Genomic DNA, 12,409 nt, shown 5'->3' on the forward strand with positions numbered 1-12,409 from the left:
TTTTCTTTGTGAGTGCCTCTTCACATCCTTGGCCTATATTTGTTGTTTGGGTGACATCTGTTTTCTTGTTAATCTGTAAGAGCTCTTTACATACTGGGGCGTGTGTCTTGTAAGGTGTTAGCCTTGGCTGCGAGTTCAAACCCCAGGCTAAAAGGTGGCCCTCAGGCTTCCTAAAGCCAGACCTAGGTTCTTCGCGCGTCCGTGAAAAACACGACGGAGCTGGAGTAGAGCGGGAGGTGTGCGAGATCCTTCGCGCAAAGCCCCACCGGGGCCCAGGAGGTCCACTCCTCAGGTCCCGGGCGTCGCCCGCTCGGCGCCAACTGACGGCCGTAGTGCGCAGGAACGGAAGCTGGGCCGCCCTTCCCCCACCTGCTTCCGGCCGCGGCTCAGTTCTCGCGCCTCCGCCTCCGCCGCTGCTCGTGGTCGTCCCGCCATGGCACTGTTGCGGGGACTGCCTCGGGAGCTGGCCGAGGCCGTGGCCGGGGGCCGGGTGCTGGTGGTGGGTGCGGGCGGCATCGGCTGCGAGCTCCTCAAGAACCTCGTGCTCACCGGCTTCTCCCACATCGACCTGGTGAGGGCCAGGCGTGCGCGCGGGCTGAATGGCGGGCCGTCTTGCCGGGGCCGGGGGCTCGGGCTCCGGAGGTCGGGACCAGAGTTGAGGGGGCGGGGGTGGCGGCAACAGGCCGGGAAGCCCTGGGGTCGTGGCTGCCTGCGGAGAGGGCGCTCCTCGGCGGGGCCTGAGCCGGCCTCGCTGCACGCCCGGTCCGCTCCGGACGCCAGAGAGGCCGCGGGGCTGGGGTCTTCCGGGCGTCGCGCCGCGCGGCCGCCCCCTGCCTCCCTGGCAGCGCCAATTTGTGGCGGCTCTGGGCTGTGGAAGCGGCCTCGTGTGTTTTCGCTTCAGAGCAGTTCCGCAGCTGTAGTAGAAGGCAGGACGTGATTGTTTGAGTCTCGTGGATGTTGTGACTTCATTTCGGCGGTCTGCCTTAACTCAGAAATACTGGTCCAGAGCAGAGGGTGGCGGTAATAGGAGCCAATACGTCGTGAGCGCTTGTCCCGAGCCCGGCGCAGTTCTGAGCGGTTAACTTGCGTTAACGCCGCTAATCTTCGCTACCTCTTTAAGGTTGCAAACGCCATTTTCATCCCACTTTTTTTTTAACAGACGAGAAGAAAAGTGAGGTTTAGAGGGGTTTTAGTAACTTATTTGGGTCACGAAGCAAGTGGCAGGACTCCTTTGAGACTCGAGCTCCTCTGTTGTGGGTACGATCTGCGTGACTGTCATTGTTATCTCCATAGACACCGTCACTCATGTCGTTAAAGATGTCGGTGAGGATTTTAACTTTTGCACTCACGTACAGTGGCTGTAATTTAAAATAATTTCTGTTAAACTTAGAGATTGGGGATGTTTGGAATTTGGATGTGAGTTTAAATTGTCTTAGAGCATAGTGGAAGCACCGAATGGAAGAAAGTGGAAGTGGCAGACTGAGCTAATAAATGAGTGACTGAGGAGGGGGGAGAATTCACACTTTTTTTTTTTTTTGGACTGTTAAAAGGTTAGTCTTCCCATCCAGGTCTGTACTGCAGATCAAGATGTGATTGTGCCTTAGCTGGTAACTACTGCCGCATGTTTAAAAGAACAGTTTTGTAATAGACAAGACAGTGGATTGGGCACCTGAAAAATAAATGCTGACTCTTTTTTATTTGATTCAAATCAGTTTTTGTAATACATGTGGAAAGTACAAATAGAAAATGTTTAGGTGGTTATATAATATTTTCCAGAATTATAATCAAAACTGTTAAGATGTTTCACAATTAGAATGTTCGATTACTCGTCATATAAATTTATTGAAATGGAATGAAAGTCATTATTATTTTCTTCCCTTATGTTTATTTTAAAGCAACAATTAGATAAAACTTAAAATGTGACACTTTTTAAACTTCATGTAGACATTTCCTTTAATAGCCCTTAGGTAATAATAATTGTAAATGGAGTTGTATGTAGATGAAGACTTGAACTAAAGCAGCAAAAATTCAATAACTCTGCCAGGTATCATTTAAGAAAAACAAGTCACAGTTGAATCTAATGTAACGGACTTGAAAGAATAATTAGATTGGTAGATAAATGAATTATGTATTTATTTTCAACAGACACATAATTTTATGCCATCTAAGGAATTTCCAGACATACTTCTCAGGATGATTAAACAACAACAAAAAATGGGTCCCTCCTTAAAAAAAATTTTTTTTAAGATTTTATTTATTTATTTGACAGAGAGATCATAAGTAGGCAGAGAGAGGGGGAAGTAGGCTCCCCGCGGAGCAGAGAACCCAATGCGGGGGCTCGATCCCAGGACCCTGAGATCATGACCTGAGCCGAAGGCAGAGGCTTAACCCACTGAGCCACCCAGGCGCCCCCTTTCTAAAATATTTTTGAGAAAGTAATCTCTGAAATTAAATCCCAAGTTTTTAAAAATATGTGTTAAATTATTTTTATCAGCTTAATAATTTTGGTATTACTGGTTGAAAATGAAAAACGTTTTTTTCTGCTAATGTAACAAATAGCAAAAGTTTTGGGTTATGGATACTGAGGATAGTGATATTGTCAAACATACCAGAAAACTTGTGGTTTATCTGGAGTTTATGCACTTGTAGATTGATCTGGATACTATCGATGTCAGCAACCTCAACAGGCAGTTTTTGTTTCAAAAGAAACATGTTGGAAGATCAAAGGCCCAGGTAACTTTATTTTTTTTTATGCTATTTCTGTTTATTCATTAATATTTCTGCACTTTGAGGGATCTTCTTTTTATGATATCAGACTAATTAGGACTCTTCAGTAAGCGGGAGAATATACTCTATACACACACACACACACATACTCTCACTCAATATACTCAGTAGAAGGAGAATATACTCAATACTATTGTGAAGAATAAAGATATAAAGGACTAAAGACTAAACCCTCCTATTTTGGTCTGCTGAGGAAATAAATAGATGTGCTTTACCCAATCCTGTAAATGGTGTCCCATTCATAATTAAGTTTCTGATTGTTTCTTCGGATGAGCATTGTTCCAGCGTTCCCTAGAGGTTGACTGCCCGATATATATGAGGGCGAGAGAAGCTACAGCCTATATATATGCTCTTGTTGCTCTTTTTCTAAAAGGGTGGCCTTTCCTGAGGTTGTAGCCACCTTGACCTTTCTTTAGTTCCTTGAATGTTCCATCTTGATTCAGGGTCTTAAACCATCTTTTCACTTTGCTTTTCTCCCAACCTTTTTGGCAAACTCCCACCCTTTTCTCCTTTTTAGTTTTCAAATTTTGGCTTTCTTCTCTAGGGATACAATCTGGGTTTTTTTTGTTTTGTTTTGTTTTTTTCTGTTTTCAATTTTTTTTTTTTTTTTAGATTTTTTTATTTATTTGACAGAGAGAGAGATCACAAGTAGGCAGAGAGGCAGGCAGAGAGAGAGGGGGAAGCAGGCTCCCTGCTGAGCAGAGAGCCTGATGCGGGGCTCGATCCCAGGACCCCGGGATCATGACCCGAGCTCAAGGCAGAGGCTTAACCCACTGAGCCACCCTGGTGCCCCTCTAGGGATACAATCTGAATAAACCTTGTAGACTAAGTCAGACCTTCCTCTTTTTTTTTTTTTTTTTTTTAAAGATTTCATTTATTTATTTGACAGAGATCACAGGTAGGCAGAGAGGCAGGCAGAGGGTGGGGATAAGCAGTCTCCCTGCTGAGCAGAGAGCCCGATGCGGGGCTCGATCCCAGGAACCTGAGATCATGACCTGAGCCGAAGGCAGAGGCTTAACCCACTGAGCCACCCAGGCGCCCCCAGACCTTCCTCTTAAAACAGCTTCTACTTTTTCTTGTCTTTAAATTTTTTTTTAAAACTTATTTGAAAGTAATCTCCACACCCAATGCAGGGCTCAAACTCACAACCACGAGGTGAGATCAAGAGTAGCATGCTCTTCTGACTGAGCCAGCCAGGCACCCTATAGCTTCTACTTTTTCTAGGTGTGATTTATCATAGTTTGTAGTTCTGTTTATCCTCATTGATTAGTGTCACCTTGGCTCACCAAGTGCTTCATGCAGATCCTGGCACATAGAAGATACTCAGTAAATGTTGAATGAATGAACGAATCACACTTAGTTACTGCATTTTATATTTTTGTTGAAGCTTGCCATTCATGTAGAAGTGTATAAAGGAAGGGGTCAGCTCTCCTGTTATTTTAAAATTATGTGTGTGTCTTAATCTTAATGAAGTTTTGTCACATTTTAATATTTCTTTAGTTTTTAATATAAATAGGATATGTAAGTAGGTGAAATGAAAATGTTACGTGTGATAAATAAACTTGAAATACAGAGAGAAATGTTGTAGCTATTTAGTAGATTAATAATTTAGTGTTGTTTGTTTTTCCAGGTTGCCAAAGAAAGTGTACTGCAGTTTTACCCAAAAGCTAATATCATAGCCTACCATGACAGCATCATGAAGTATGTTTAAATTATTATGTTGCAAAATTGTGTTTGTTGTGAATTAAACTTTGAGAACATTAGGTATTTTTATTAGCCAGATACAGGAGTTTGAAGTCATTCTGCTTTTTTCTTTTCTTTTCTTTTCTTTTTTTTAAGATTTTACTTATTTGAAAGAGAGACAGGGAGAGAGGAAACACAAGCAAAGGAAGTGGGAGAGGGAGAAGCAGGGGAGCCCAGTGCGGGGCTCTTTGCCCAGGACCCTGGGATCATGGCCTGAGCCAAAGGTAGACCCTTAACGACTGAGTCACCCAGGCACCCCATCATTCTGCTTTTTAAAAATGATTTTCCCCTCCTAACTGTGGAGAACAAACTGATGGTTATCAGAGGGGAGGTTCCTTGGGGGTGGGTGGGTAAAATATGTGATGGGGATTAAGGAGGGCACTTGTGATGAGCACCAGATGTTGTATGTAAGTGTTGAATCACTGCATAACTAATATTATACTGTATGTTAACTAACTGAAATTTAAATAAAAACTTAGAAAAATGATTTTTCTGGAAAAATTAAAATGTGGTAGTTGTGCCCACATAATAAGTTGAGTTTTATTAACAAGTTTATATATATGATTTAAATGAGTTAGGTAAGAGGTAAGATATTTTAATACTTTAAATAAATAAGTTACTTAGAAACTTATAAGGGCCTTATATTTTTGTTTTAAATAAAGATAAACTATGAAAAATCTTTATATGTGATGATTCAGACTTCTAAATATATTGGTCTCATTCTAATTGATTTCAGCTCTGGTCTTTTTCAGTTTAAAAGGTTCCTTCCCAAAATAATTTGTTTATTTGGACTTTGACTTCTGTAATATAACACTAGGAATTGTAACAGGGCCATAGTTTTCACTGTTCATAAATATGCTCTGATCTCAGTAAAGATAGAGTAAATATGTAATTTTGGAAGTGTTGAAACAAAGGAACCCTGGGTCTAAATTATCCTTTATAGTTGTCTAATTTATAAGTAAATGATATTAGAAATAATAACTTATTGTTTAAGGTGTGGAGTTAGAGAAAGTCTTAGACTTTTTCAGGAAATTTGTTATCTCCAGTTTTTTTTTTAAATTTCTGGATGTTTGCTCTGCAAACCTTCCTGTGGTTCTATAACCCCCTTACCCTGTGTTGCTTTCCCAGTGCTGCTAAAAGCGGGGACCCTAGAGGCCTGAACCCTGCCTGATCCTGACCATGTGAGGTGAAGCTAGAGGCCAGGCAGATCCTGGGAATGTGTTTTTTGTATGTTCCCAGGCTGCCCGGGGTAGGCCTGGTGGGACTGGTGAAGTCATGGCATCTTTCTGCCAGTGTGAGATCTTGGTCTTGGGCCCTAGGTTGCTGAGCAAAAAGCATGTCTAGTCACAGGGATTAAGGGGAAATGATTGCTTTGAAATCTGCTATGGAGTTTTGAAGTCAAACCTATTATATGGTACAGACCCCTAACATCAATTATTTTTGCACTGTTACTTTAATATACTTTTTAGGACCCTGTATTCTGCTGTGAAGATCAGGTGTAAGGCCAGTTGTTTTGGTGACACTTGTTTTGTTTTGTTTTGTAGCCCTGACTATAATGTGGAATTTTTTCGACAATTTATATTGGTTATGAATGCTTTAGATAACAGAGGTGAGATTATTTTAATACATTTAATTCCTAAGTATTCCCTTTCCCCCCGCAACAAGGCCATTTCCACTTTTAGTGTTTAAAGTATTGCTTATGAGTTACATCTAGAGGGAAGTAAGGTTAGGTTTAAAATTTGCCAGTTGATTGTAATTTTAACTAGAACTGGTTTCAGGCAGGAATTTAGCTATCATATACTCTGCTGTTCCATCAAAACGTGTGAACATAGAAGTTGTTAAAATCGCTAAAGAGGGTGACTACATATGGTATGTGGGTGTGTGCTTGTTTCAGAGTATCCCATCACTTAAGCACAGTGTGACTTCCTTCGTTTACATGGAGATCTAAGAAATATCAGTGCCTGTATCTCACATCTCATCTCATCTCATCTCAAGACCAGTTAAGTCAGACTCTCAGAATGGTGCCTGATCACATTTTTTCAGTTTCCCACGTGATATTAAAGTGCGATCAAGGCTGTAAAACCACTGTTTTAAGACTGGGGCAAGAGGATGTCAAAGTTAGTATAGATGCCATGGATCCTGAATTATTTTAGGTATAGGTGGTGCTGTAAGAGAACAGACTGGATTCTGTTTAGATGTACATATTTTAGACCATTTAAAGCTTTCCACAGTAGGAGGTAACATTTCTTCAGTCAAGTGTTGTATAGCCAGTCATTGTTCTACATGTAAAACAACATTTGTGGGGTGGTTTGTAACCATTTTGAGCCAGAAATACCAAAAAAAAGCACAAAGTAGCATGAGAAAGGGTCAGAATGACTTTTTTTGGGTAAGATCTTATTTATTTGAGAGAGTCCACGTGAGTGAGGGGGGAGGGCCAGAGAAAGAGAGAATCTCAGGCGGCCCTGCGCTGAGCATGGAGCCCAAAGAGCCTAATCGCACAACGCTGAGATCACCTGAGCCAAAGTCAAGAGTCGGGTACTCAACCAGCTGAGCTACCGAGGCGCCCCAGAATGACTTTTAACTAGACTCTTTATTTCCCTTGCCTTAAACTGCCTTAACGGTTCAAAGTTGATATTCCACATTCTCCATCCACTTCCATGGGTTACCTCATATTTTATTAGAATAATAGTAAGGACTCAGAACACATTGAAACAATGTTGTAACCAAGATTAATAGAGTAGCCACATCAATAGAGTAAATTTGTGATATAAATTCCTTATGTTTGGAATTTTGCTAGTGAATGTCTCTTTAGTATAACAGTTTTATTACTCTGGTCATAGCTATAAGAAAATTGCATAACAAATTTAAAAAAAATAGTTTGGGTAAATGTTATCCTAATTGAAGTAACTGATTTTTTTTTTTCCCTGTAAACCCCTGCTAACTAGTATTTTTCTTCCAGCTGCCCGCAACCATGTTAATAGGATGTGTCTGGCAGCTGATGTACCTCTTATTGAGAGTGGAACTGCTGGTTACCTTGGGCAAGTAACTACCATCAAAAAGGTAAAGTAAGTTTTTTTTTTTTTACTTCCCAGATATTTATTTGGGACCTTAAGGAGGGAAGACATAAACTTTGAATTTATATGATATGGGCTGGTCAGCATCCAAAATGTGGGGATTTTTGTGCTCTGGTAAAACTTAGATACTATAAAGGTGATACAAAGAATATAGTTTCTTTTGTTTTTAACTCTGTGCTACTTGGCTTCTATAGCTTATATATTAAAATTACTAGAATGGTAAGCATAATAACATTGCCTTTTAAAACTCTTTATAGCTATGAGATTACATGTCATGCTGTAGTTGATGGATGATAAAACAGCCTTTTGCAACTTTACTTATTATCTAAAGTATGGACTTAATAGACCTGAAGAATACTTTGAAAATTTTTGGTGTAGTTGTGAAATACTTCAAGCGTTTAGAAGAAACTAGAGAATAATAGAGCAAATAAGGACCTGTGGACTCACAACCCAGTTTCATAAAATTCAGCATTGTGATCTTTATTCTTTTGGTTCTTTAGGAAATTAAACCAGATACATTTGAAGAGTCATTTTGCAGGTTTTGAAACCAAAAGTCGAATTAAACTCCACTTAAAATTTGTGACTTTTGTCCATTATTTGGCATTTTACCCATGTTGGAAATTGTGGCTCTGCTGCTTTTGTTTTAGCTGATAAATACTACTCTTTGAAGATTATTTAGTATCCTTTTACAAAGACTGTTATAAATATCTGTGTATTAAATTTAGTTAGATCAGTGGAGTCCTTCAGAGTCTGTTCATAGGTCACAGCAGTAGTTCTCTTTTTCACTGTGATTTGAGGGATGGCTGCCCCCAAGAAGGTTTACTGAAAGGACACCAGAAGTGGTATTGTGGAGAAAATCCTGGATCTGCTGCCATTTATATTAAAACGATTGGCAGGTTTTGGTTCTTTAACCATTATTAGAAAGACATTGCTCGTTAACCTGATCCTAAGGCACTAGTATATATTAAGACTGAGGTTAAGAATTGCTGAAATGAGGAATGTTCATTTGATGATTTTGAAAAATTTTCTTAGGTACCTCAAGGATTTCTTGCATTGCAAATTAAAATGTAACCCTAGCTCAACAAAATGAAGAGTATTTTGTTTGGTAATATCTAGGATTTTTCTGTGTATCTAGGTGGTTCTTGAAATTACTACTTTTAGTTTTCTTAATTTTTAGGGGATTATAAGGTAAGACTATGAAAATTAAATAACGGGTCCACACCTTTGAGAGAATTGGTTAGAAAGCTGTTGTTTGTCTATCTAGTAGTTTTTCTTTTGTTTAGTGTGATTAAGGTAAACTTCTTGTATTTGATACTCAGGTGCAGTGTGGTTTTGTTTTGTTTTTTGTTTTTGGCTTGTTGTAAGTGTTGTTTACTGGGCCAGGAGTCAGGAATCCTGGCTTAGAATTAGCTGTCAGTGTGATCGATTCAATTCACTTTTGTTTATAATGTAAGGATTTTGGAGTCACTGATATTGTAAAATTTCCTTGACAGTTAGAATGGAGGTGAATGAATATTTATGATGATACTATTTTATAATGTTGAGAAACCACCATCATAGGATAAATACTTTTCTCATATTCTGACTTTGCAGGGTGTAACTGAGTGTTATGAATGTCATCCCAAACCTACCCAGAGAACTTTTCCTGGCTGTACAATTCGTAACACACCTTCTGAACCTATTCATTGCATCGTTTGGGCAAAGTATTTGTTCAAGTAAGAGTGTATATATTTCCTGGTGTATTTTCAGTACTGATGATGGGAAATGAGGTCATTTTTATTTATATATCTTAGAGTATACTTAGGAGGAATATTTTTTTATTTTGTTTATTTATTTTTTAAAAAGATTTTATTTATTTATTTGACAGAGAGATCACAAGTAGGCAGAGAGGCAGTCAGAGAGACGGGGGTAAGCAGGCTCCCCGAGGAGCAGAGAGCCCGATGTGGGGCTCGATCCCAGGACCCTGAGATCATGACCTGAGCTGAAGGCAGAGGCCCAACCCACTTAGCCACCAGGCGCCCTGAGGAATATTTTTTTAAATATGGCAAAGAGACTTTCCGTTAACTTTCTTGTAATATATTTTTTAAAGATTTATTTATTTGACAGAGAAATCATAAGTAGGGAGAGAGGCAGGCAGAGACACAGGGAAGCACGTTCCCTGCTGAGCAGAGAGCCCATTGCGGGCCATGATCCCAGGACCCTGAGACCATGACCTGAGACTAGGGCAGAGGCTTAACCCACTGAGCCACCCAGGCGCCCATCTTGTAATATTTCTTGGGCTCAATTCAGCCAGCATTGCATGCATGTCTGTTATATACCATGGACTATTTAGATTTAGGAAACCTGATACTGGAGACAGGCTATAACTAAATGAATTCAAATCTGTGTATTTGGAACTATAAAAACATACTTAGGAGTAATTCGTTGGTTAAAAAGTAAATCATGGAAGTTAAAAATACTTTGTAATGATAATGAAAATACTGCATGTGAAACTTGGATGCATGGAATGTGGCAGTTGGAAGAAAAGTTGTAGGCTTACACACATGAAGATAGATGGGCATTAATGAGCTAAGGACCCAACTTAAATAGAAAAAGGATAAACTCTGAGGAAGTAAGTGGGAAGGATGTAATTGAGGTTAGAGGGAAAAAATACTTCGTTGAGTTCAGTCATGAAGAGGAGAGAGAAATAACTAAATGGGGAATGTAACCTCAGCACAGATTTAAATGATAGTAAAGAACAAAAGGATGATAATCAAAAGATGGTGCCTATATACAGAAATTTTTAATGTTCTGGATAAATTCTTTTTATATTTACTTTTTTTTTTAATTTTAGAAAGATAATACAGGGAGAGGGAGAGAATCTCAAGCAGACTCTGGGCTGTAATGCAGAGCTAGATAAGGGGCTGATCTCATGACTCATGAAATCATAACCTGAATTGAAACTTAAGAGTTGGATCCTTAACTGACTGTGTCACCCAGGCGCTTCTGGATAAATTCATTTTGGGGGAAGAAAAAAAAACCTAACTTAGAAATAAGAAAGCCTGAACAGTGTTATATCTTAGGGGAATTTAATAAGTGGTTTAAATTCTGAATAATGTACCAAACCTATGTGAATTTACTGGTGATTTCCACTAAACTTGCAAGTACTGTATCATTATAATGTTAAGTAAATTGTCCTGGAGACATTTTTTAAAACTTGAATACTTCTTAGGTTGTATTATGGTGCTGTTGTGTCTCTTATCACGAACCACTTAAAGCTGTTATGGAATAAAAGGAGAATTTCAAGACCTTTTTTTAAAAATTTTTAAAATAATTTATTTATTTGAGAGAGCACACATGTGCATGCTTAGCCCTGTTAGAATGTGGGAAGGAGCAGAGGGGTGAAAGGAGAGAAACACATTCCCTGTGGTTTCTCAGAGCCCGAGTGGCTCGTCTCATAACTCTGAGATTATGACCCTGAGCGGAAATCAAGAGTCGGACATTTAACCGATTGAGCCACCCAAGCACCCCTCATGACAAAAATTCTTCTTCTTCTTTTTTTTTTTTTAATTGCTGGCGAGAGAGAGCACAAGCAGGGATAGTGACAAAGGGAGGGAAAAGGAGGCTCCCCACAGAGCAAGGAGCTGGATGTGGGACTTGATCCCAGGACGCTGAGATCATGACCCAAGCTAAAGGCAGAGGCTTAACCCACTGAGCCAGCCAGGCGCCCCAGTTGATACCTTATTTATTAACTGAAGTCCATAGTTTATTCAGAAAGTCCTTTGTTTTTACCCAGGGTCCCTTTTCTGTTCCATGAGACTGTGTTACCATTAATTGTCTGTCATGTATCTTTAGACCTCCTTTGGCTCTGATAGTTTCTTAGACTTTCCTCCTTTTTTATGACCTGATAATTTTGAGGAGTGCTAGTCAGGTGTTTTGTAGGATGCCCCACTAGGGAAATTTTTTTTATCATATTAACGTTGTTATTATGAGCTATTAGGAGGGAAGTCACAGAGATTGATAAATTGCCATTTTCATCACATCATATGAAGAGTAAATATGTTACTGACATGATTTCTAACTGTTAGTGTTGGCCTTGGTCACTTAACTAAGGTAGTGCTTGTCAGCTTTCTTTAGGATAGTTACTCTCCCCACCTTCCTGCATCTGTACTGTACCATGCACTTTGGAGGGAAGTCACTGTGCAGCTCACACCTAAGGAATGGGAGCTGTGTTCTATTTCCTTGAGGGCTGAGTATCTGCATAATTAGAGTTTTCTGCCCAGAAGGTTTGTCTCTTCTCACCCATCTGTTGACATATTCATCATTTATATCCGCATGCATTCATATTGAATATATTTTATACTTTGGGTTAAGTCCAATAGTATATTTTGTTGCTTAGATTGTTCTAGCTTTGGCCACCGGGAGCTCTTTCTGTTAGCTCTATGCTTTTAGACATGCTGCCATCAACGTGGGTGGAGGTGTTTGGGGAGCAGTTCCTTGCTTTCTGGTACTAGATGTTCCAGGCTCATTATGTTATTTCCTGCTGTAGAATCAGACCTTTCTCCAGGGAGCCCTGATACCTTTTATTGAAGGATGGCATTAGAAACCAAGATCTGAATGCTTGGCATGCTAGGTGTCATATCTTTTGGGCCCTCTTAGCCAACAGAGCAAAAATATATCTATACTACTCTGTATATATACACAAATTTGTGAACATATCTGTATATTAAGCTAAACATGAATTCATACTGGTTATGCTTATTCATACTGGTTATTCATGCTGGTCCAGCTCTAATCCATTACAATCATTCTCGCTTTCTCCCCTT

General features: G+C 39.8%; 1 protein-coding gene across 1 annotated transcript in view; it reads left to right on the forward strand.

Moving 5' to 3' along the window:
• Positions 1 to 377: 377 nt before the first annotated feature.
• The window catches only part of UBA2 (ubiquitin like modifier activating enzyme 2), a 39,250-nt gene continuing 27,218 nt past the window's right edge, over positions 378 to 12,409 (forward strand). Inside the window, exons 1-6 of the mRNA XM_080827738.1 lie at positions 378 to 571; positions 2,650 to 2,733; positions 4,418 to 4,488; positions 6,075 to 6,139; positions 7,490 to 7,590; positions 9,198 to 9,319. Coding sequence (XP_080683864.1) covers positions 434 to 571; positions 2,650 to 2,733; positions 4,418 to 4,488; positions 6,075 to 6,139; positions 7,490 to 7,590; positions 9,198 to 9,319 — 581 coding nt within the window. The 5' untranslated portion in view covers positions 378 to 433. The remainder of the gene's footprint in view (positions 572 to 2,649; positions 2,734 to 4,417; positions 4,489 to 6,074; positions 6,140 to 7,489; positions 7,591 to 9,197; positions 9,320 to 12,409) is intronic.

Source organism: Martes martes, assembly GCF_963455335.1.
Source record: "Martes martes genome assembly, chromosome: 17".
In the NCBI taxonomy this organism is placed as follows: Eukaryota; Metazoa; Chordata; class Mammalia; order Carnivora; family Mustelidae; genus Martes; species Martes martes.